At 30.7% G+C, this 27812-nt stretch overlaps 1 protein-coding gene across 4 annotated transcripts; it reads right to left on the bottom strand.

The window, feature by feature from the left end:
* Positions 1 to 20946: 20946 nt before the first annotated feature.
* On the bottom strand, positions 20947 to 25877 carry LOC111908306 (uncharacterized). 4 transcript variants are annotated; one of them, XM_023904134.3, is made up of 14 exons: positions 25390 to 25671; positions 25222 to 25302; positions 24714 to 24934; positions 24491 to 24617; positions 24259 to 24386; positions 24062 to 24131; positions 23837 to 23939; positions 23119 to 23236; positions 22932 to 23013; positions 22740 to 22801; positions 22224 to 22296; positions 21988 to 22071; positions 21580 to 21660; positions 20947 to 21317 (listed from the first exon to the last, which is right to left on the bottom strand). In XM_023904134.3, the coding sequence occupies exons 3-14, from the start codon at positions 24917 to 24919 to the stop codon at positions 21138 to 21140; spliced, it is 1314 nt and encodes a 437-aa protein (XP_023759902.1). In that variant the 5' UTR covers positions 24920 to 24934; positions 25222 to 25302; positions 25390 to 25671; the 3' UTR covers positions 20947 to 21137. The 4 variants fall into 4 exon arrangements, with proteins under 4 accessions (XP_023759902.1, XP_023759898.1, XP_023759905.1 ...); XM_023904130.3 differs by lacking the exons at positions 25222 to 25302; positions 25390 to 25671 and adding an exon at positions 25728 to 25877; XM_023904137.3 differs by lacking the exons at positions 25222 to 25302; positions 25390 to 25671 and adding an exon at positions 25728 to 25863 and having other exon boundaries at positions 24714 to 24842.
* Between the last annotated feature and the right edge of the window lie 1935 nt (positions 25878 to 27812).

Below are 27812 nucleotides of genomic sequence, written 5' to 3'. Positions count from 1 at the left end.
AAATTTTATATATGATTCGAAACCGAAATCACGCGAAAAACCTGAGTTTCCTTTGAAAAATCAATAGTTTTCGGCCTGAGTGATGTTCACGGCCGTAAACCCGTTTACGGTCAGCGACAGGTGGCCCCCACCACCGACCATGGAACCACCCTATAAATATGAGCATCTAGCCCTCATTTACACTTTTTGGCCGAAAACTCTCCCACTCTCTCTCTCTCTCTCTAACCTTTCAAATGTAAACACCAAAACACCCTATTTTCTTCCAAAAATCATCAAGAATCATCTTTGGAGGTTGTTTTGGAGCATCTAAAACGTGTTTTTCATCGAATCCAACATCATCGTTCCTGAGTTTACGGCCGTACACGCTTCAAATCTTCAAATCTTCAAGGGCCACAAACCATTTACGGTCGTACACCCTTCAAATCTTCAAAGTTCCTTCAAGAACACCGTTCACGGCTATAAACCATTCAAGGGGATGTTCACAGCCGAGAACCGTTTACGGTCGTAATCCCTTCATGGCCGCAAAGCCTTCTTAAGTAGTGAATTTGGCTGAAAACCCACTTTCCTCAATTTAATCGAGTCTCGGTAACATTCCTAAACCGAAAACAAGTGTTTTTCTAACACTATAAATAATGGTTTCGCTAATAAAATACAATTATGTATTTAATTGTTGATTAGGATCCCGTTAAGTACCGCATGCATCCAACCAAGGGTTTTCACTCCCAGTCTCGCAATCCGACTAATCACACAACCAACAGTGAGTTCATACCCCTATGTTTTTACTATTTTTAATGTTTCAGGGGGGAATACAAGCCAAACACAAATGATTTTGTGAACTTATACAAAAGAATTTCAACAAGTTTAAAACTTGTGCAATTGATACAACCAAAAGATTTCCATGTTTTATAAAATGTTTAGATATTTTATCCCTTTTGTAACATGCTGAGCATAAGGGATGTTTTCAACGTACATCCATAATTGCATAGTTTTCAGATCAATACACGAATTAATTACACAACATACATGCAAACTATAATAGGTATAGTATGGGATTTCAATACACAATTTTACAAATTCAGAGCTTATACATTAAAACACATATAAACTATGACAAACTTAGTTTATGATATACACTACTACTTTTAGAATTCGGGAGTACTACATTAGATAATTATTTAAGTATAATTATTGTTACACTACAAGTATACAACGGATTCAAATACAAGAGTAGAATACAGAACCACACGTAAACTAGTTAATACAGGATTGTAAGACAACTCTTCAATTGTACCTTTCGGGGTACAAGTTAAATCCTATCATAATATAACCAGACCTCCTGGATGGAGAGCGTGAGATTTGTGAATAGATCTATTCGGGACTGACAATCCCACACCTGAACTACTAGCTACAGTTAGGCAGGCATGCCTGGGGTGACAAATGTAATTTATCCGACACTTAATGAATGTTGTAAAGGTCACTAGGTCATATCAAGCATGGTTATACGACTCACAATAACATAAACTAACCTTATTGTTTACGAGATTTCATTCTTCTTTAGTTTTATTTTCATCAATAAAACTAGTTCATTATTCGACTGGAGGATTCCAGGGATTTCAACTCATAGTTTTATTTTTAAGTAATGAAACTACTATATATACTTGTAGTAACCAGGGTTTTCAAATAGAACATTCTATACATTACTGCTGATAGCCAGGGTTTTCATACAAAAGGGTTTTCATTCAAAACAACGTTATACAATACAGTTGGTGGTAACCAGACATACAAATTAATCCATTATACACTACTACAGAACACAGTTATAAACATATATGATAGAAAATATTGGATTTTCTTGGTAAGCATACAAAAATTTTACAGATTCAATGACAGGTTTTCATTACAAAGACATGCTTATGAACTCACCAGCTTTTATGTTGGTACTCTCTTTTCAAAACCGCTTGTATTCTCAGGAAATCAGCAGACAGATACCTCGACAGACTTTTGAGAAGACGGAGCGTATAGAGTCTCGTCTTTATTTTGCTACTTTTGATGTGTATATATATATATATATATATATATATATATAAGGCAAAAAGATGTAAATACATTTTTATATATTCAATATAATGGTTGTGTTTACTTTGATTACTATGATGCAATTGTTGTGATACTACATATGACGTCATCCACCTCCGAACTTTTCCGTCGTTCCGGTTTGGGGGTGTGACAACAATTATCGACTTGACACATAGTAAGTCACATGTCTTACTATTTTCACTAAAGTTCATGACATCAATCTGTATTGACTAGACACTTTGTAAGTCACATGTCTCACTACTTCAACCAAGGGTCTTGACACCCATGAATATTGAATAGACACTTAGCAATCACATGCCTCACTATTTCCACCATGGGTCTTCAAACCCATGAATATTGACTAAACACTCATCAAGACACACCATCAGATATCTACTAAGCACTCAACAAGTCCCATCATTTAACCCTGACTAGGATTTTCTCCATCCAAGCCTGGAATCATTATCATAAACAGCATTTACATCAAGATATATCTAAACACATTCTTACGTATAAATTGGAATTAGTTGGTGATATCAACCTTCTATATTTATCTACCAAAAAATGCAATGGTGTCTAAATTTTATCAATACAATAGATAAAATTATCTTACAAAATGGATTAGCCATGTTGCAACACGCAACAAGCAAGCGACTATTATATATTAAACTGGAACTCTCTAATAGATAAAGCTAAAAATGTCAAAATCGGCTGACCGAGTTCTAAAAAGTTAAATGTAGTCTTCAAATAATGTTCTTGTCCAATGCTAGGTCAAATCAATACTTTTTATCATCAAAAATGGTACTTTACAACTATAAAAGTAAACTATTAGATTCAAAAGAATGCATGATGTGCGTAATTTCCTATACTAGTTTTACCAACTATCTAACTAACTATTACGACTTAAGGCAATGGACCTATTCGCAAATAATATAGCACAAACAGTCGGGTATCGAACTCAGGGAACGGATTTAATTTACGAACCTAACTACTGATAGATTAATCTAAAACAAGCAAAAGTTAAAAAGGGTTTTATTTAATTTTCCAAGTTCAGACAAACTTAAACACTTAACTAACAGTTTTAATCAATATTCTAAAAACAATTTCGTTTAGTTCGAATCCACCTTTTCCCTATGGTTAGTTACTAATTATGGATTATTAAAGTTGGTTACCAACTATTATGTAATTAGCAGTTCAACTCCAAATTAACTAATATTTTCACCAATTCATGAACTATCTTGCATGGTTATATACAAGTAAACATAAAATTAGTTACTAATTATAGATAGGCTATGTAAGATTTATCTAAGAAAACACAATTATGGTCACCATTATGTTCTCCATCACATCTAAATTTGTTACTTTTATTACTTATCAAAGATTTGGTCGATCCTAGTTCTAGTAATTTAATGGTCACTAATCACTAGGTAATTAAGTTCATGTAATTTAATAGTCACTAAGCTACACTTAATTTAAATTTAAGCAACAAAATTATAACTTTAGCATGTTAGGTAATGATAATCAAACACAATCACAACACAAACTATTAAAATCCATAAATAAATAAACGAAGCCATAGAGTCAAAGTTTCATCTAGCTATGAGAAAGCAAATAAGTTTAGCTACTCATGGCTGAATACAATAACACAAGTTTAACATAAATAGACATTACTAAAGTAGGTTAAACCGATGTGATGATGTGTTCTTCAATCTCTTAATCTTCAAGAAAATTCTTCTTCAAAAGAATGTTTTGAGCACTTCTCTGACCTCTAAAATCGGATATCTCAGAATACCTTTCCTCCCAAAGCCCTCCAAAAGCTCCTCAAGTCGTAAGAGTGAAGGATTATTTATAATTTTGTAAAATACGTGGCACACGTCATGAGGTTTGGGTCTCACGTCATGAGCTAGGTGTTTATCCGTATCGGGAAATGATTCATACTTCCCGCATGCTAATCTTTTAGAATATCCTCCTCACGTCGTGAGAATTGATCCCTCACGTCGTGAACTTGTTTTTTTCAGCTAAAATCTTCTTCTTTTAAACTTCAATCCTTCAAAGTTCCAATCCTTGTGAATTTTGGTCCATATTCTTCAAGAGTGTCTTTATTGGCTGCAAAATATAATTTAATTCAATAAGTACGAACTATCTTTGCAAATAACCAAAATATTAGTAAAAATGTATTAAGATATTACCTAAAATATGGATAAATATGGCAATATCAAAATACCCCACACTTATCTTTTGCTTACCCTCAAGAAAAACTAATTACTTTTAAATCAAACTTTCATCACCAATATTTCATAAGACAATCTATTTTCAACTCAGCCATTATACCAAGACCTCAATGCGCATATTTGTGTCTAAGGTTCCTAAAAACTGCCAAATCCTAAATACTCACAATCCTTATGAACTTTCACCCCTTAATTTATACGACACTCATTTTTGAAACCCTCCGAATCTATCCTCAAAAATCTGTCTTAAATTAATGTATTTTTGGTTAAGCTACCCAATCATACATAATCTAGATAGAATTACAACTTTTGATACCACAATGGAGCTCTTCGAATTCTTAACTTCTTTGAACATGAGATACAGATTGCAATCAATCTCATTAGTTGTTCAAATTTTGGTAAGGCACCTTAGATGTCTAACTCTCAACACATAAGAGGAGCAAATCTCATCTTAACTACATAAGCCTCTTGCATAGTTCACAACATACCTGAAAATGGCTTTTATAACTACCCAGTTAAGGAACAGCATTTAAGCATATCAAAGCATAGTACTCCCTACACTTAAGCCCCACTATGTATCTTAGGTGTTAAGGATACAAAGATAATACCTTTTAATCAAGCATCATTCATGATAGTGATCCATGAGATGATCTTGATGTGGGTCAGTTCAATACTAGTTCTCTGACAAGTACCTATGAAACTTGGTTACAACCACTTGCCTACTTTCATCTAGTGAGAGTCAACCAATCCAATTTGTATTAGTCTTACTTTATAATTTCTCCCATATTTATAGCCGACTATGAACTTTTAGAATAATAACAATATTCATGGATTAAACATGTTAATATAGAACACAACAAGTATTAATGTGATGACTATATTCCAATATATCATAACATTATTCTAATAGTTGTTATAATGTTCCAATATCCAAATACTAAATACAAATCAAAAACCCATTTCTAGAATAATAAATTCTTATAGTTAAAGAGTGACAATTCATACTTAGCTCAAAAGAATGACTTTATCAATGGATCTGTCAAAATTTAATTTATATGAATTCTACGAATAATATCATCTCCATACTTAACTTTACTCTAAGTATAGTTAAATATCTTGGAGAATATGATTGGTGTTATTTCGTGACATAGAGTCACTTAGCTTGATTAAGTATATTATCGAAGTCACAAAGATTTCTATGTGATCCTTGAATGACAGAAATCAACATAGTTTTTCAATGATCCCATTCATCCAATCATATTTGAATTCAACTTCTAAAGTAGTGTATTATTGTTTTGTAGTAGATTATGTCATTATGTTTTTTCTTGGACCTTATTCCAACAAGACTTACTCTTCATTCCATAATGAAGTCAAATCCAATTATAATTCATAATTATTTATATTTGTTTAGAAGTTAACATCTTATGTAGCTCTTTCCATAAAGATCTTTTCTAAACTGATTGTCTCATATACATTCTCTTAGTTCTTCTAAAGTACTCTTAGAATGCACTCTTAGTCATCCATTGACCTAACCATGTATTCCATTAGTATCCTATGACATGCTTACAGCGTGATCAAATATCATGTCATATGCATAATATGGCGTAAATGATGAATTCATTTGCCAAGCAAATAGAATATAAATCATTTCATCTAGTTCAAGCCTATGAGCTATGTGTTTTTGAGGCTAGCTCAAAATGGTGTTATATGACAATTCCAAGAATTCTCCAAAAGAATCGTGTGTCTTGATCCCTTTCAAGATATTGTCAGTATATGTATAAGGACATGAAACTTTTAACATTCCTTATCACACCCTGCTAAAACGGAAATACGGGGTATGGCAGTACAAAGGGTTTCATAGCAAAAGTTAAAAGACAACACCAACCATAGTATTAAGAATCATTACAAATTTACAATGAGTTTGACCAAATTTTTAAATGAAATTACAATGTAAATTGAAATACAACACATGAGAATGCTCCTAAAAGTGAAGTGTCCCCAAGTGCCACTTACTCAATGATTCCAGAAAATGCATGTAAAACGAGCGTCAACTATAAAAATAGTTGGTGAGTATTCACAAGTTTATAACATAATATAGTTTGAAATCAAGATAATCAGAATATTGATAACAGTTTCCATAAACAAATGTTCATTGCTAAAATAAGTAATAAGTTTTCATTAATAGAAGTCCGTTGCTAAAGCGAGTAATAATGTTTCCATAAATAGAAATATATTGCAAAAATGAGTAATAAGTTTGCATAAACAAAGTTCGTTGTCATCATGAGAGATAAAGTATGTTGCCCAAATGAGATGCAACGTTCATATTCTCATGGGAAATAAAGCTCGTTACTAAAATGAGTAAACAAGTTTCATTGCTATAGTGAGCAACCAAGTTCGTTGCTAAGAAAAGTAAATAAATTTACAATAATAAAAGTTTGTTGCTATAATAAGTAAGCTAGTTTCGTATGTATATGAACAAACAATGAGTTCACAACCAAGCCTATGACCGATGCACTATCAAGATCTATGTTTATCATTCCATAGATTAATATGGTATCATGCACTCAAGCAATCGGGCGAGTGAGGAGTTGTCAATTCCTAATAGCGTTATCCATAATGATCATTGGCTCAAAGAGTTAATGGTTGGAGTAAAGTATAACGGACGGGACTTAAGACGATAAGGCCTTATGTTTCGTGTTGCATAGACATACATAGCAAAATATAGCATTCAAGTTTGATACAAATCAATTTAAATACAACGAACAATAAACAGTTTTTCGGACATGCTTTTCCACCCCAAAACATAAAAACCGAAAATAGGGGAATGCGTGAATACTCACAATGCATTGAGATGATGCAAATGGTGCCTTGAACTACATTCCACACGTACCACTATCGATTCCTACAATAATGGTACACACTAGTGAGTCTCTAATCAATAGTATACTTACTACTACAATAGAATTATGCCAATATTGTGTCAAAATTTAATATTGTTAAGTTACAAACATTTTTCTGTGAAATTTAGATTTCCATGAATCAATTGTTATATAACAATTTAAGTGGAAATTTTCATTATTGAAATGTTAATATTTAACATTTTAAGATGTGTTCCAATGATTAAATATTCAAAAACTAAATAAATTTAGTTCTAAATTCTCCCAAATTTTGTATTTCAATTTTAACCGAAGTCAAAGATGTTAATATAAATTTTCTTGAATATTTGATTTGTCTAACTATTTTTACCATTTTAATTCCTTGAATAATCATACAATCATGGAAAAATAGTAAATTATCATGAAAAATTATTATAATTTTTTTATAAGTGTTTTACAGTGTAAATAATATGGGAAAATTATTTAAAGTCATTTTTGAACAGTAAATCCCTATTTTTAGAATTTAAGTGTGTTTAATACTAAGAAATTAGAAATAATTAGTAAAAAGTTAAGGTAAATCCTCAAAATATTTATTTATGGTTATAATGTAATAAAAGATTTTCTAGTAAATTTTAATGAATTTTGGATAAGTCTAACTATTTTTCACTAATTTAATTCTTTTAATATACATTAAATCTTGGAAAAATAGTAAAAGGTTATGGAAAATTCATAAAAAAAATTTGTGAATCTTATATAATATATAGAATCTTCGAAAAATAATAAATGTTATTTTATAACTTGGAACCCGATTTTTTTTATTTGGCTTAATAACAATAAATAAAAACTAACGCTAAATAGTAATAAAAATTTCTCAAACTTCTTGGGGGATGTTGGTTTACCATATAGGTCATTCATGAATTTTTCCAGAATTTATTTACTAGTGTATATATTTTATATACTTAACATGTAAAAATAAAGAAAATATATATTGAGCTGAAAATTTCCAGAATGCATCTTCATACAATTTAATAACAATGAACAATTGTTTTCTTATTTTTGATGTCTAAAAAATGCCTAAAGGATCAGTAAATTGTAGAGAAAACTTGGTTCTTGTGATTTTGGTAAATATTATTGATGTTACATTGAGAATTTTTGCAACATGTTCCAAAGACTTTTTGAATCTAGATCTTTTTTTCCCTATTAATACATGATGTTAAGTGCTCAAATTAATTTTTTTCTAGATTTTTTATGAGGAATAAGACCTTTGAACATGCAATACAAAAGTAGTATTCATAAAAAGGTGTTGTTTGAGCAACAGTTTTGTAAAAATTGATAAAAATCGAAATATTGTAATTTTCAGCAAGTTCAGATAGGTTTGAAAGCTAACTCACAATATTATATTTCAAAAAAAGAATCTCGAATTTTGGTTAAGAAATTAGTGAGATATGGCAGTTTAAAGTCAGGAAAAGAAATTTGGCTGATTGCATGCATGATGATTGGTTAGAAAAGTGAGTTTTCATCATTTCTTTGAGTAAATTTTTTGAAATATTTTATGAAATCATGATCCATGCATGTTATGGTCATGTTTCCAGAGATCAGATATATTTACAAATCATAATTTACATACATGCATTAAAATAAATAAATAAATCTTATTTCTCAAGAACTCTTAAAAATGAGTTTTATGTTCTTAACTTGAAAACCTACTTTTGTGCTAAGATTATGAACATGCAACCATGTTTTTCTACATGAATAGTGTTAAAACACATCCATGATGTTCTAAAATCCATTTTAACCCAAAGAAAACAAATTTGAAGAAGATGAAGAAGTAGAAGTTGGTTTTTGAAGTAATATGCACATAAAATCATAAGAAAATAGTAGGAACTTGCATGCATGATTTAGTTAGGTGTTTTTACCTTGATGAGTCCTTATGGATGATGAAGATTTTTATACAAAATGGTTGTTTTTGCTAGAAATTTTCGTGGGTAAAAGGAAGAGAAGGAATAGGGGTTTTAGAGAGAATAAAAGAGAGAAAAGAGGGATTCTATCTCTCTGGATAGCTCATCTTTCTCGTCATCTCTTTGGGTTTATACTCTATCAAAATCGTCCACCAAAACACCGAGATGCATTTTGACTCATGAATTATCGACTGGAAAAATCTCTCCCATAAATTATGCATCTATGTTCGTCAGTTTTAGAAAGAAGTGAGAGAGAAGTTTTTAGAGAGAGAAAGAAGAGATGTGCGTGTGTGCTGGAGAATGAGAGCGAAATGAGGAGAGGGGCGATTTTTGAGGTGTAATACGCCTTTCTCATTCATTTTATTTTATAAAATTTAAATTCTTTAATAAAATATCTCAATTTTTATATAAAATGTGCACTAAAATCAAGTTTTTATTCATAAAACCTTCATTTTTTATTTATAATTTAAGGGTAAATGTTAATGAGTTAAATTTTATTTTCCTTGAATGAATTTTCATAATTTAATTATTATAAGATCATATTATAAGGTTCATAAATATTTTTATAGAATTTTTAAGGTTAAATTTCATAAATTTAGGTTTTTAGGGAATTTAGGGTTTTTGAGAGTTTGTAAATCTTTGGATATCAAAATCAATAAAATCTTTGAGACTTCAATTTATCTTATGGTATTATAACTCCTTTATAGTTATAAATAATGTTTGTAACTTATTTTATCAGTTTATTGTCATTCTATGTAGTGGTTTTGAGATTCAAGTGAAATTGAGGAATCAAGTATACTAGTCCTAGCTTTCAACTTTGACTTAAGTTCCAACGAGACTCAGACCTAATTTCTACTACTAGTTCAAATGCATGATGTGTGTATATGATTCATGAAAAGGTGTTCGATTCAAAGAGTGACCCGAAGATGGATATTCACTACAGTTAAGTAGTTGTAGAATTCATATATCAATGTGAAATCTAAGTATACTATCCATCGTTCTAAGTGTTTCCAAGTTTCTAGCAGGTTATAACTTAGCTTCTAGTTACTAAGTCTAGTATGTGTCATGCCTACACGTGCAACTAAGTTTATCAAATCTAAAACTGACTCGAATGTTGACGGTTGTCACATTCCTTTTAACTATCCCTTATATATTTCACATTCCAAGAATGTATCTTCTCCTTCCTAAGTCTTTCATTTTAGAAACACTTTCCGAGTTAAGGCGAAAACGACCTTGCTTAGTCAGACTGTGATTTCAAATGATTAAGTACGTCTTATTCATACAAGATTAGGAATTTCACTATAATCCCACTAGTTCTTAGTAAGCATGCATGTTCTATTCATTTCGATATAAAAACATACCTGGTGGTTTTACATAAAATGTTGATTGTAACATTGAGATGTTTGCTTTATATCCATAAGTGGATCTCAAGCTCTACACATTTTGTTAGGATAACATGGATTAAGTAAACCTCCAAGATCATCTATATAGATATCTTTTAGTATATGTCTGTTAAGAAAAATGGTCTTTCTTGAAATCTATATGCTATATCACATATGATATGAATTTATAGTAAATAATATCCTTGTTGATCTAATCATAGCTACCTGTGAAAAAGGTTTGATCACAGTCAATGTCATGAGTATGATGAGGATCATAGTTAATGACATGAGTATGAGAAAATCCTTTTACTACATGTCTTGCTTTAAATGTGTATGGTTATCCATGTAAAGTATTCTTTCTAGAAGAATTATTTACTCCTTTTGGCCTTGCTATAGGGAGAAATTTTAATCAAGCTCATACTTGATTTATACATAGATTACATCTCATGTTCATGACTCTAAATCATTTATCAGATTCGATATCTGACATAGCATCTTAGTACTTGACGGATTTTACAGAAACCATTAATAAAAGCTCACCAATGAGAGATTCCTCAATTCTCAAGTCATAGATGATTTCTATCACTAATGTGAACAATTTGTGTTTGTGAATAGCAATTATTCAAGTTTAACAATCCTTGTTAAGACTAGTGCCAACTATTACTACACAATTATATGGTTCTTGATCTGCTTCAAGTTCCATGCACCTCCCACTCGCTTTGTCATTAGAAGCTTGCTTTCTACTAACTTAGCTTTCACAAGAATAAGAGAACCTATTCTTGGTGGGTTTGCATATAACAATCTAATCCACATTTAGAGTATTATATATACAAATATGTATTTAGTAGATTTTGGGTTTAAAAGCTTTAGTCCAACATCGGCTTCAAATCCATAAAATATTAAGTAAGATGAGGATGGAGCCTTTCCATACTAAATCTTATAAACTATTTAATTTACTTATTAGTTGGTATTTGTATTCAAGATATAATTAATTGTGATTAAAGTATTATCCTAAAAATATTAAAGAAGTATATTTCTACCAATTAGAAAGTAAATCATACCAAGTAAGATTTAATTCGTCTTTTATTATCATTAAGGCCTTACATGGTTCTTACCGGTTTGTATCTCAATTTTTGAAACCTTCAACAAAGATTTCACAATTATGCTTTACCATGTAAAATATAATTAAAACTACCATAGTTGTTAATAACGTTGATTTGGTATCTCGTGCTTAATCTCAGACATTCATTAGAAAGGAAGTCATACACCAAAGTGTATAGTTCCTTCATTATTTTCTCTACACTTTAGTGAAAATATCATTAAGAATCCTTTATATATAAATAAGGTTCACATATGTCAAATAAACTACATTATTTGCCTTCAAATATCCCTTTCTTGAAGTTGGAATATGTGAATACCATTTATATAATAAAGATAACAATGTCCAAGATGAGTTTGATTTAAAACAAATTTAAGTCAAAAAGTTCTTTGTATATAGACCTTAATTTTATTTATAAAATGTAGATATTTAGTTTAAAATTCTATTAAGAGATCTAGTCTCATAAATAGAAGTTAATCATTTCAGAATATGAATATTATCATTATGAAAAATGATTGAGTAAATTATCAAACATTTGAATAAAATAACTGAGACATAAATTTAGACATGCTAAATTAAAACATACATTGTTCCAAAACAAATAATGTTTTACATTACAAGTTCTTTATGTTCTAAGCATAAATAATAAACTAAACTTCGAGAGTGTAGTTCCAACTTGGTTGTGCTCAGTTGGTTACTCTTCAATAAATATTTGCAAGCCATTTACAAATATAAGATAAAAATTAAGTACCAAGCACTTAAGTGTTATATGAAAAGTATGAGTTCTACATAGTAGATACATGAAGTACTAGTCTCTTCCAGACTTTCTTTTTAGATAAGAGGGACAGTTCCTCTTCTAGTGTCCAGTTTCTTTGCAGAAGAAAGAAGGTCTATCTATGTGTGCCTTTTTGTATCTCTTGGTATTAAAGGAGCCCTCTCTATGAACCGATGGTCTTTTAGGGCACTCTTGGTGACTCATTTCAGCCTTGCATTCTTCCTTTGTATGATCTGGTTCATACCAAAAATCATTATATCTTCGGAATATTTCCTCAACCTGACGACATATAATATGCTTCTAAGCCTTCCAATTGCTCCCAGAGTTCTGGAATAACTGAATACAATATCTCTTTAGAAACATCATCAGAATCATTGCAATGCTTCCACCAAACATTATGATTCGCTATGTCCTTGATATTAGGTTGTTCAGGAATGGGTCCTTTAATAATGTACAACTTATTATCCTTTTGGAGATTTTCTTTCAAAACACGTGTCCATTGGACAATATTATAGACGTTGTATATTAAATGTTCACGTTGATTTACAAGATCATATTAATGAATGGTTGTGAGATTGGATTTGGTTCTCCTCTACAAAATTTTAACAAAATTCATTTAGTATTTTCAATATTTAATCTTCAATAATTAATACCCCTTTAGTTTCCAAATACATTAATTTTCAAAGTCTAGGATCCAAGCAAAACAAATAATTTGTTAGGTATCCTTTATCCCATCCATTTGATTTCAACCTGGTAGATATCGATTATCAATTATATATTGCTATATAATTCCTAGATTTATGGGATCTCTAATAAAAAATTTAATTAGACATGCGTGATCCCATCTATGCCTCGGAACTCTCTTGCTTAGGTATCTTTTATCACGAAAAAATTTCGATCAAATCGTCTAATTTGAAAAACTTGTGTACTCGGCCTATAACTTGGTTATAGAAATCGCGAAGACACACCGACCGTCAAAAGATAACACTAAGCGGTTAGGTATCATTTATCCTACTAGTGCATACAAGAGATGTGCGAGTGTTCTTCAAAATGATTGCATAGATTTGAGGTTTGTAAAAAAAAATGGGTCTTTATATATTTTATAATTCTAGTTTAAAAAACATACGATATCATGTTTATTACATGCATATAATAAACCATGGTAACAATTTTCAAAAGAAAATTACTTTTAATGGTTCTAGATAAAAAAACTAGTTTTTATATAATTTGATGCAATTCAAATTTTAATAAATGGTATTAAGTTTGGGTGCATTTGAACCTTTTATATCTTTAATAAAACTTCATTTTATTACTTATATATTTGGAGTTTGTATAAGTTACAAAAATCACTATTTTAAAACTTATAATTGAGTATTTCAAAATTTGTCGTTATTAACGATTTTATAAAACCGGGTTTTATTTTAAAAATAATAACTTGTTATATCTTATGTCCAATTTTGAAAACCAAACTCCATGTGATGTTGATTTTGTCTAAAATTATTTTAGCATGTGAAAAATTAATTTATCAACCACACATAATAATTGCATAAAATAAACAACACAAAACATGCATAAAAAGATATGTACATAAACATAACCAACTAATGACATTTTTGTGAGCCAACACAAAAGATGTCAAGTCCATTCCTAAATGGACATTTAAGAGGACCAAAAATCTTCTTGTAATGTTGTTGTAGAAGCTCCCGCTTGAGTAAACACTCATTACTTGCAAAATATTGGAAAATCTTCTTTAAAGGAAAAAATTCAGCCACATGCAACACTTTTCAGAAACGAGTTGCAGAAAGTGTTGCATTAGATCAACAACCCTTTAAAGAAAAGGCTACTGTTGACAGCATTCATGACACTTTTCAGAAAGTGTCATATTTATGCCCAGCACTATGTAGTCACGAAAATTGCCTTTTTGTCATCAAAAAATGGCTCCAACTTTATTTCTTGTTAGATCTTCGTACAAATAAATTATTTCTAAAAACTAATCTATTATTTTACAAAAATAACAAGAAAACTAATCTATTTAATTATTACATACCATATGAATACATAAATTACTACAACCATTTTTATAACAAAAACAACAAACACAACAACACAACAATTATAATGGTCATTGGCTAGTTTATGCACATTATACACATCAGCATACACATAAAACAAAATTTGTTTTTATAAGACAACTTTAAATGACAAAAGATGCATGAAACTTTTGTCACATCAAATAACAAATATAAAGTTGTCATAGAAAATATGTATGAACTTATTTTTATACAAAAAAACAAGTTATCAATATTCTCCAAAAACTAAGATTTCCAAAAATCAAAAAATCTAACAAAACTTGCAAGGTGACTCTTGATACCAATTGTTGGGTTTTAGCTCAAAATTAGTTTCAAAACTACAAAGATTGGAAAACGGAAGACTTTAAAATTTAAAACATAACATAAACATTTTAAACCCACCAAGGATCTTCTTGCAAGTTATAGAAAGATTAAAACACCAACCAAAGAAATGATGAAGAAATAACAACCTTTTTTGTTCTTTGGATCCTCTTGGGAGGTGTCACACCTCGAAACCGATGGCGAAAACATTCCGGGGCGGATGACGTCATGTAAAGTATCACAACCAATGTACATAGCAAGCATAGTAACACAACCATTACATTACTTAGAAATATTTACATTTGTTTGAAAGCAAAGTAATACATGTTTTATATATATACATCAGTACGAACAAAAGTAAAGACGAGACTTCTATATGCTCCGTCTTCTCCAAAAGATTGTGGGATACCTGTCTAACGAGAACCTGAGAATACAAGCAGTTTTTAAAAAATATTAGCATAAAGCTGGTGAGTTCATAAGCGGTTTGTTTCTGGTAAAAGAATAAGTTTCCTTTAGTTTTATGAAAAGTTGTTTCCCAAGAAAATCTCATATTTTCTTATAAAAGTAGTTTGGTTATTCATTTGTTAAACAGCCTGTTCATGAAAAGTAAAGTTATCCCAGGAAAAACCCTTATTTTCCTTAAAAGTTGGTGGTTGGTTATCGATCCGGAATGAAGTGTACAAGTATCTACCATACCTGTATTGTTAAGTGAAGTTTCCCTAAAAGCTTGGTTATCCTTGAAAAGTACATTAGTCTTAACACGTATATAAAACTAATAAGTAGGTAGTGAACTAAATCCTAAGGGTATTACCGATACCCTCTAGTAATCAAAACAGTTATTACTTTAAGGTTAGTTCACTAGGTTCATTATTACTAAAAGTAAATCTCCATTATCTAAATTGCGAGTTCCATAACCATACGATAAACTAGATATGGCGCGTAACGGGGTCAGTATCATTTATGACTTTTGTAACCCGTAGACCTGTCGGTCCCACTGTAGCTAGCAGCAATGTGCGGGGTAGTCAGCCCCGTATAGATCTATACACTCAAGTCACGTTCTCCCTCCATGAGATTCTGGTTACAGGGGTGGTCCTCCACTCGCGTATCTTTATGGAGTGTTACCGAGGACGTGTCTCCAATCTTAAGAATAACGAATTTACAAGTAATAATATGGATAATCCTGTTTTATGAATGGTATGAAATCCTTTGTGAAATATAAAATATAACATTTTATAATGAGTTTCACAATTAGTTTGAAAACTAACTCTGCAAGTTAAACAGTTGGTAATACGGTTTTCTGTGTTAAAAGCATATTGAATATGTAACATTTCATACGAAATAATAAGTTTGAGTACAAGATTCCCTTGTACTTTTTCTTGTATTCCCCCCTGAAAACATGAAAAACACGGAAAATGGTTTAGGGGTATGAACTTACCAGACGAGTATGTGCCGGGTAGGATGCTAAGTGTCAATTTAGGGCTTGAACACGCGCGAGGATCCTATGTAACATGAGGAGATACATAATTGTATCTAATTAGACATTGAACCACTAATTAAGCAAGATGATACACTCCGATGCGCGAAAACACCTTATCTCAAGTGTTAGGAATGATACGGGTTGCATCCAAAGAGTGTATGGCCTAGTTAGGGAGTTTACTCTTCAAGAGTAAACCCTTAGGGGAGATTATGGCCCAAATACCATATCCCCATGAGTTTACGGCCGTAAACTCATGGGTGGAGTGTTTTTGGTTGCTTAAAGGTCTTAAATCACTTGGGGAATTAAGCTAGGTTCAATTCTAGGGCATAGGAAGTGACTAGGGCTTCAAATGGACCATTTAGGGGAGTTCATGGCTGTAAACATAGAGTTTATGGCCGTAAACTCTTACTTGCCCCTTCATTTCATGCTTTGATGGTTCTAGGTTAAGCATACATGTTTCTAGTCCTTTATATAAGCCATGGAGGGAAGTTAGGGCACCATTTGACCTCCTTAAGGGAGTTTATGGCCAAGGGACCAATTCCTTGGGGGTTTATGGCCGTAATATCTTTAAGGTCTTGGTTTCTTTGATGTTTAAGGTCCCTACTTCGATGGTGATTGATTCTATGCATTAATCCAAGCCATAGGAGGTGTTTAAGGGCAATTTAACACCTTAAAAAGGTGTTTACGGTCAATGAATGTTCATGGGCCGTAAACTCATGTGTACTCCCCTTATGACATGTTTTTGGTGTTCTAAGCTCATTCAAGCAAGTCCCTAAGTCATAGCTAAGCACTAGAAAGGTTTTGGAGGGGTTTTGGGCTTCAAAAACCCACTTATGGGTGTTTACGGTTTTGAGGGTGTTCTTCAGTCGTAAACACATAATTTTGAGGCTTTTGAATGATTTAAACACGAATTTGCATGCATAACAAGCTAAACAACAAGCTAGGATGGATCACTTACGATTTTGGAGCTTGAAAGGGGCGTTTTTGGATCAAAATCGACTTGTAGAGAGAGAGTGTGTTATGAGTGGGAAAAGCTTCAAATGGTGACCACTCAATCCCTTATATAGCGGTTGATTTTGTGGCCCAGTGGGAATCTACCCGATCCCGACGTTAAACGGAGTTTATGGTCGTACCCGATTAAACATTCGTAACCCGACTTGGTCGTAAACTAGAAATTTTTCTAAAATAATTCGAGGGTGTATCACATGATTTTAATTCGTTCCGACACTTATGAAGTCATAATAAAAGTTTCAATTTAATTAACCTAATCCAAAATGTTAACGGAAAAATTTAATAGAAACGAGTTTTATTAACGGAAATGGGTTACAGCGACGGAATAAATTTCAGGTTGTTACAGGAGGCTTGGAAGTTGATGAAGAAGGTGGAACCTTTGAGACACCAACAATGACTCAACTTGATGTAGATGCTAGTCCTAAACTCTTAACTCTTAAGCTTTTTGTTCTTATCAAAATAAGAGCACAAAAAGAGCAAAAGATGCAAGTGTTCTTCAAGTTTTCTAACCAAAACTAGAGAGAGTGAGAGAGAGGGAACAAGTTTCGTCCACAAGATTGAAAGAATGAATCACAAGAATCTAAGCCTCGAGTATTAAGCCATAAAGTGTAGATAATAACCATTATATCTTTACACTTTAATCCAACATGTTCCCTATGTCATAATGTGTCTAGACATGCTTTCTTAGGGTGGTTTCTTTTCATTAAACTAATGAAAAACCCATACCCTTCCTCCTACATCATGGTTTCGGCCATATATATATAAAGAAAGGAATTGTTTAAACTTCATAAACTTTAAGTTTATAAAATATAAACTTTGTCTTCAGGTAAAAGACAAAAGGATTTAACTAGTCTCAAAGTTTTTCCATGACTTATTAATTCATACCATATGAATAATATGTTACTTGCTAATGAAAATTAATATTTCCATAAAATAAATAATTTCTAATTTAATTATAAGATTTTTATTGAATATTTGTTAAAATAAATTTCTAATAAATAATCAATTATATCAAGTTGTTGTTAGTGTGACCAAAGGGCTTCTAGCCCAGCAGTATCAGGTGGTGCCCTCTCTCTTTGAGGTCGAGGGTTCAAGTCTCGTTGTGGTCATAAGTGGAATTAGGTGTTAGTTTATGAGTAGATTATATATTTGTATTTGTCGGTTCAAGTAAAATTGTTGTTAGTGTGACCCATTGGTATCATATGTTAATTAACAATATTACTTTAATATTACTCTTTTGGGCATGCAAGACCTTTCAGTGTTAGTCGGTAAGTTAATGGTTCTTTTTTTTGTATTATCAATGTTTGTTGTATTTAATGTACACATGTATTTTAAAATGAAGAAAAAAAGACCTTGTGTACGTCTTGAATCTGTAACATCTAATAAACAATATGCATCTAATAATCAATATGACATGCTAATCCTTATGCCAATCAAAATTGTTATTTTATTCGTAACTCATCTAAAAAACAATTAATTATTTCTAATGACATATTTGTTAAAAAACCAAATATTTCTAATCACATATTTGTTGAGAAGCCAAAGAAATAAAAATATTGATTGGCTTAAAGATTAGCATGTCACATCGTTTATTAGATGTCTCGGACTCGAGACTTACACTAGACTTTTTTTCCTTCCTTTTAAATACATGTGTACATTAATTACAACAAACACTCAAAAAAAAAAAAAAAAAAAAAAAAAAAAAAAAAAAAAAAAAGTCATTGGCTTACTAACTAACACGCCCCCACCCTCAGGTAGAAGTCAGAAGTCACAGTTTCGAATCTTGCCTTTGTTTTTTCCTTTTTCATTTTAAGTTATTACGTTTTAAAATATCTATTACTGACTGGCCAAAGGCTAAAATGAATTTTTTTTTTCTAAAAAACAATGGGAAATGGGAAACAAAAAAAAAAGTTGGGGCTAAATGCAAATTTATATGTAAATGTTGGGGCTAAATGCAAAACCGAGACGTAATAATGACTTGTTGGTGACCGGTCAAGGGCCTGAAAATGAAACATTTTCTAAAATATAATAGCAAATGAATAACTAAAATAAAATTGGGGTTAAATCGAAACGATGATGTATAAATAATGGCTTTTAAGGTATTAACTCAATTCAAAAATGAATGCATGGATTAAGTTTCATAAGTTAATATTAAAGTATATAAACAGTTTGAAAAGAATGGGAATGTTTCATTAAAGCTTATGTTAAAAATGGAGATTTTTTGAAAAGTTAAAAATTACTAAATAGCGTAGTTTGGAGCTTTAGAACTCTAGATGCAGAGCATATCTATAGTAACTTTCTTAGTGAAAGTTGTATTAGACATGATGATGAATCCATAGATAAAAAAATCAACTAAATTCGAGTTTTTATGAAATAGTTATGGGCGTTTGAAGTTAGTTAGGAAAAACATTTTAATGAACATCGAAAAAATAAGAAAAAACTCCAAGTCAAAAAATGTTCCAAAATCTCCAGAGGCCTACTTTGGAGCTTTGAAATGGTGACTTCCTAAAAATACCGATGGTAATATATCAATGGAAAGCCCTTACTTCAAAAGCATAATGAAAAAAAATTAGATCAATCAAGTTTGTATAAGAAAGATACGAAGGTTCAAAGTTGGCAAAAAGTAAAAACTAAACAAAACCGAAATCACAACCTATGAAGGCTCAACTATGATTTTGATTGCTATATATGTCATTAAAAAAAAGTAAAAATAAAAAATGGCTATTTATTGATAAATAATTAAAAAATTAAGCTAAATTTATCTTTTTCTAAAGAAACAAACAAATACCAATTAACCAAATAATACCAACTTATGGTATACACATTTGAGCATATAATGTCACATTTTGTAAGTCATGTGTAACAAACAATAATAAATACTCAAAATCGTTATAATTAATTTCACATAGGAATAAGTTACATTCAGTACATTTTCCATTGCTCCTTATTTTCATACAGTAAATACTCAAATCATTGCTCCTTTCTGTAATCATTAATCAATTTGCTGTTTCTTTCGATACCCTTCGTTCTTCCTCATTCTCAAGGTTGTAGCACTTACATGGTAAGATCAATTGATTAATATTTTTGTTAGTATTTATGTGATATGAAAGTATCTATTATGCCTAAAAGAATTATAAAGTTTCCCAGTTATCACCCCTAAAAATGTGTATTTTTCAAGATTCTTCGTCTTGGGTTTTGAAAGTATGATACCTAAACTAAAAAGCAAATGAAAATAATTGCAAGTTCATTTATGATCATTCTCTCAAAAGGTTTTTTTTTCGTAACTACAACATTGATTTAAACTCAAATTATTAAATATGAAACAAATATCTATCGCGCTTTCATATACTTGTGTATTACATTGCTATATATATATATATATATATATATATATATATATATGTCCATGTCTATACATTTTCATGGATTTTTATGACACGTGTACATGTGGCATGTGCTTTTTTATTTTTATTTTCTTATTTGTGTTTTTGCATATGTGCATTTAGGTGTAATCACATCTCAACAACCGAGGCCTTACGAGTTAAATCCACAAGAAGCATGCAACAAATATGATTTCTAAGGGATTAACATTCCAAGTTGTTCAATTTTCTTGGGTGTATATTGTATAGTTTATAAGAGATATTAGATCTCTTGTTTCCCTAAAGAATTTCAACTAGTGCACAAGTATAAGGTTATGGAACAAAAAATTGTAATGTGATAACAAACTAAGAGATTGTTGGATAAAACTAAAAACCATTTAGTGTCCAATGACTTCAGCCTCTTAATGGTTCAGAGAAGAGGTTGCCTGATTGATTCAGTGACGATGACCTCTGAATGGTTCCATTAAGAAGCTATCACATAACCCCTAAGCATACAACAACTCTTGTTCTTGTTCTTGTTCCTTAGGCGTATAAGGCAATGGTAGGAAATTCTTGGAATCAAGAAATTTATCTACACGAGTTGTAGATGATGAAGCAACAATGGGTGAATCCAATACTGAATCAGGAATTGCCATTATAGTCTCCTCCATCAGAGATTTGAATGTCTACAAACATAATTAAAAATAGCAATTAGCAAATGCAAATCAATAACTATTTTCCTCTTAATGGATTTATGAGAGTATTATATATACGGTTATTTTATTTTTTTCTTTTAAGTCCTGTATGGATAAAGTAGTTGAATGTCTATTTGTGTATTATATACATAAAGGTGGTTTCACCCTCATGTTGAAGTGATGTTAAAAATTGTAATTTTTTGAGTAGATTTTTTTTATTTTTTATTTACTAAAATAAAAAAAATGTACTTGCCTTGCATTGATGGAAAGCAGAATCCGCATTGCGCTTCCACACACCGTTTCCTGGCTCCCCCCAAAATAGTCCATATAAAGGCTACACAAATCAACAAATAAAATAAAATAAATTGCTATTTTCATCCCCAAATTACCTTTTTTATAGATATGATACACAAGTTTCATGATAATGTGGTAAGGTTGAATATGGTTTGATTTAAAACATGAAGAAAGACAAGGGCAAAATGGTCATTTTCATGGAATTAACGGTTACAATGTTAACAAGTCAAGGATGATAAATGCAACGGAAATAAAAAAACAAAAAATGGAACTTCTCTACCATATCCATAAAAAGAAAGAAAGAGATACCGAGGAAGGACAAATTTGTAATTTACTCAGAAAGAAGGAAATAATATTTTTTTTTTACCTTAACCAAATCACGGAGACTTGGTTTACTATTTCCATACATTCCTATGACTGAATCTGCATACACCTGGTACTTCTCCAACACCTACAACAAGATATCAATATCACCCATATTTTATTTTTATATATCAAAAATAAAGGCAATGTACTTTCCATTTTTACCCATAATAGCAATTTTTTATTCCTGATTAAAGAAAATATAGAAACAATAAAAGCAGATTGCTATTTTATGCAAACCTGACGACGAGTGACACCACTAGGTGGGGCCCCATATATTTCAGTGTCAACATTCCCTAACATGGACCATGAACTGTCAAAAAAATTGCACACAATAAGTCAATTAGTCAATTAGTCAAACTCAAATATCATGTTTTTTTTAATTACTTAGGCTATGTTTGGCAGACTAACTGATAGCTGACAAAAAATGACGTTTGGTAAAAACTAGCTGAAAGATATAAAATGACATTTAGAAAAATACGTTTTTTTATAATTAATTAAAGGTATACTCGAAAAATTTAGAAAAGCTCCTGAGTAGCTTTTTAAAAAGCTAGCTTATCAGCTACTTTTTGGTTTGTCAAATCTGACAGTTTATAAAAGCTCGAAAAATAAGCTGGCTTATCAGCTAATTGTGGTGCGTCAAACACAACCTTAATGGACATAATAGGGTAAGCTATATATGTATGTTTCTTTTTTACTAAAAGCAAAAATAATAAATAATATAATAATAATAATAAAATGGTTATTTGTTTATACTTGTGATAGGCAGCACGACCAACCATAACACCATGAGCTCCTTCTTGTTGTGCTGCGCGTACCTAGTAAATTTAATATCAAGAAAAGAAGGTCAAATATATATATTTTTTTACATTTGTTTTATTTTTTAATAAGGTAAAAAAAAGAGATTAGTATTTTCTATGAAAAAGATAAAAGGAAATGAATGCTTACCTCATCGATGCTATTTATGCCTCCATTAATTGTAAATCGGAGGTCTGGAAAGTCGCGAAGGAGGGCATAGAAGTACTCATATCTGCATGAAATATAATTATAAAAACATGGAAGAAGATGTGGGAAAATTTATTTTTTATTATCTAAATAAATAAAATGAAATGAAATTGTCATTTAATTTACATACTTCAAAGGAGGAATTTTGCGATTATCAGCAGGGCTAATTCCATTAAGTAATGCCTTTCTTGAATGTATTATGAAATGTCTAGTTGGCGATTGAGAAGAAACTTTATATATAAAATCACCTGCAAATTAAAAAAAAATCAAAATAACAAAAGATGACAAAAATAGCAAATGTAAATATAGAAAAGTCGTAAAAATATTAATGCGTCTACATACATCTTATATATGATTAAATTCCAAAAATTACACCGATACTATTATTAAGAGTATTTACAAGTACAGATAATTTTTCTTTTTTCGATATGTTTAAATATAACTTCAAAATATTTTTTTCCATAAGAAAATTTCATGGTATTCTATTTTATCCAACTTTTTATTTTACAAAATACATTTTTCTGATATTATTTTATGAAGTATCAAGTATGTACAAAATACAAATACAACTTTATTTCTATATTTGAATATAACATTACTTAGTGGATAGGAAGATAAAAAAATAAAAACATTACATAATCAATATTCTTTGATTATTAAAAAATCAATTTGAATATAAAAACTTTCAAATGATAAACATAAATTTGTTTATTTGTTAAATACATAATACAAATTCCAACTGAACATGAAATATGTCCATATGCAACTTCTTCAACTGTATATCTTAGAGAAAGTTTTATAAAACAAACTGGAGGAATGGATGAAAATAAATAAATAAATAAACGTACAGAGTTGTTCATATGAATCATGATCATCAACACCAATACGACATTTAACACTAACTGGAGCATCCGTATTAGCAGCAATCACACACATAGCCTCAGCAACAAACTTCCCTTGCAAAAATTAACCTAATCAAATTAACAAATAAATACAAAAAACAAAAATAAAAATATGTGTTCTACTTCTACATTGATCAAAAAAGCATGCATCCAAGAAAATCTTTCACAAACCTTTGGATCAAGCATAAGACGCACACCAAAACAACCATGTCCTGCTACCTTTGGACTAGGGCATCCACAACTAACCAAAAAACACAAAACAAAATTCAGCATAGCTCTTGTGCAAAAGACATAAATACCCTCCTCATTTTCAATTTTTCATCACTTGAAATAGCCTAAAAGGAGATGTGTTATGAATAAGAACTCACTTTAAGTTAATTTCATCATAGCCATATCTGTTTGCTAGTCGAGTTGCTTTTGCAAGATTTTCCAAGTTGTTTCCACCAATTTGAAGTACAATCGGATGTTGTTCTGGAGAAAAAGCTAGAAATCTGTCCTGAGCAATCAAAAAGAAACATAAGTCAAAAAGGAACAAATATAATCTTCATATACAGATACATTATTTGAGCAAATATAAGTTCATTTAAATAACTTGCATACCAAATTCTTCTCCTGATAAACAATTGTTTCTGCAGCAAGCATTTCTGTATACAGCCATGCATGTTTAGTTACAAGGCGGGCCATAGTTCTATAATGATTATCTGTCCATTCCATCATTGGGGCAACACTGCAAAACAAGAAAATCAATAATCAAATCATTCAAACTTTCATTCAAAAAAAAATGAACTTTTAACATTGTTTAAACATCTTATAGATATTTTACCTGAACCAAGGAGGTAAATACTGTTCCACAACCATTGAAGATTTGGGATGTGAATGATGGTTTTGTTGGTATGCGTATAACTTCCTTGATTTAGAAGATGAAGTTCCACAAAGTAAATTTGGAGGGAATCTGCGATAGTTATTTTTGGGGAAAATATAAGGAGGTGTAAAAGAAGAAAGCAAAGCATGTCCAGCAGACTTCATCATCCCTCTTTCATGAACCTATCAATTGGATGAAACTAGTATTAACAAGGATTTCCTAATAGCAGCTTTCTGGTTTTTTGATTTATGGAAACAGGGATTGTGACTTCTCTTTAAACCTAACTATTTAAACTTAACATCAACTGTTCCTTCTACTCCAGGAAAGAGATGCAGCTTCCTTATAGGTCAAACATGCTAATTTGAAATTTGAAATTTGATAATCAATTAGCTTTCCAATAATTTAGCATATTTATTAGGTAATCTATGTTCGTTTTGAACTGATAAAGTACTGGCTTTCTACGTATCACCTGAAAATGCTTCTGGAGGTCGGAGGGAGAAATGAATATCAGCAAGAAGCGAAGAACAGACTAATTAGGTATCAACTCCTACTGCAAAGAGATCCGTCTAAATTGAAACTTTTCATCATGAATTTATGATTAACACTTGTGATTTGCTATAAATTCATTAACAATTACCTTAAACTCTGCTAAAACATAATCCAATTCGCAAGTAAAAGGCAATCAATTTCACAAATCGCATGCATTTAGCATAAACATTATTGAAATACACTAAGCCTTAAAAGTTCCAACCCTCATTCAATGGAACCAATTAGCACAAAGTAGGGAATCCTAGCAGACAAAAATCGAAAGCATCAAATTTGCACATCCCAGTAAGGGAATCGTTGCAACTTTCACGGAATATATGTGGAGCACTAAACAGAAGGAAAAAAGGATTGTCGAACCATGGAAGATACTGAAAAACAAAGATAATGAACAACTGAACAGGAATTGATAATAAGGAGTTAGGGTTTTACGTGGAGCAAATCTGTGGTTGAATTGAGCCCTCGACGGAGAGAACGGTTGGCCGCAAAAGTCACTTCGAAGGCGGATGTAAATTTAAAGCGGATTTTCTTATAATTGCAGCTGGACCCCCTCATGGTTTAATTGTATCTGTTCGACCCCTGGTACTTTTACTAGAGCTCGGAATATTTTTGAAAGAAAGTGAACAAATGAAAGATTTCCAAACAAATCTTCCTATTCTAATAAGCAAATATGTGTATTCTCGTATCATTATTAAAACTCCTAATTAATATTATATGTTGTTTATCATGTCACCTGTCAACATATTAATTATCCATTTCAAATTTTAAATTTTAAATTTCTCACCCTAATTACATTAAATTTTAAAAAAATTCACTTTAATTATATTAATTAATAACATTAGATTAAAAAATAAAATTAAATTAATACAGATTATAAGGTGATATAACTTCACGTATTTATTTAAATCAACGATTATAGTTTTATATAACTAAAAAAATATATATGTTAAGTAATAATTTATTTAAAATAATAGATTAATAATTTTGATTTTTAATATGAAAGTTTAATTAATTTTATAATTGTGGTTCTTACGGGTTATAAACTAGTCCTACATAATAAATGAAGGTTTTCTACCACGTGTTACCTCCTCATTCAATACGACACATGGCATTTTTATAATTTTTTTAATTAACTTTATTTCCACTTGGCAAATTGTGGATATTTTGGTTTTTTATCAAGCTGAAAAATATCAAATCTTTAGTGCATTTTACACAAATAAAGGAAACGTGAATATCTCCTCCCGATTTTTGTCAATGAATACATTAAATGCAAATATATAGTATTCCTAAATTACATACACAATTTTTGGAAATCACCACTCAAATTGACGTTTATTTATAGAAACTTATCAAATTTCAATTCAATCACAGCTATTCTTCATATCCTTTCCAAATTCAATTTTGTAAAATATATACAGCTTCAATCCCATTCATATGTCGCGTTTTATTGAGAGATTGAAGGTTTACAGCATCACCACGTTCATCATCAAAGTCCATTATCGCCTCAGGTTAGCATGTGGGATGTTTGACACAATTAGTTTACAGCATCACGAAAATGATTTGATTCTTTTTTATTTGATTTCATGTTTTCCTCTTCTCCTTTCCATGATATGGTTGAATTGTATAGAGATTTATACTAATTATTTACTTATGTTTCACTGCATATAAGTTGTTCGATTAAATGTCTCGAAGAAGTTTTTTTTCCTGCCACACACCTTGTTGCAATTGTGATATGGAATTATACCAAACACCAGATTTTGTTTTTTTGAAGTTGCCATCTTCTACTCACAAGTTTGCAATTCTAAAACTCTGATTATACCATATACTAGATTGTGTACCTGTAGGATTCCATTCTTATGATCTGGGAATCCCGGACTTTATCCATTTTGTTTTGTATAATCGTGAATGATTAGGATTCCATTCCAGAGCATCCATATATGTACGTGTCATTGGAGTCTCTCTGATGATTTGGAAAGATCCAGATCATCATCCAAGTATGATGATATATGGCCAGACTCAAACCATTTCCTTTTGTAAGCTTCTGATTGATAGTGATCATGTTGAAAACCATATTTTGTTATTGGTTGTTTATTTGTTATAGCTTCTACTAATCAGGAGTATTGTTTTCTTTGTGTTTGTTCTAAACAATATATGGTTTTGATCCATCTCTGTGTATTGTTATGGTATAATTATGGTCAAATGAAGGTTGACCAAAATGTTCAAAATAACAATTTGGCAGCAAAAATATTGTTTTGATAAACAAACGGTCAAAACAAAAAGTTTACCAAAAAAGGCCTCAATTGCCCCTAAATAACAAACCGATGTCTGTAACAATTAACAAAACCACAAAATATTTTTCCCCCACAACATGATAAAATTGTCCTCTATTGTCTCTTTTTTAACTTCCACAAAATAAATCTTTGTGGCCAATTAATAATTTATTTTGATGATTAGTTGTTTTATTTCTATTATTTTTATTATTTTTTTATGTCTTATTATATTTTCATGTTTGGATAA

This window comes from Lactuca sativa, chromosome 1 (assembly GCF_002870075.4).
Source record: "Lactuca sativa cultivar Salinas chromosome 1, Lsat_Salinas_v11, whole genome shotgun sequence".
NCBI lineage: Eukaryota > Viridiplantae > Streptophyta > Magnoliopsida > Asterales > Asteraceae > Lactuca > Lactuca sativa.
Note: the sequence above shows the minus strand (reverse complement) of the source record. Positions and strands in the feature narration are given on the sequence as shown.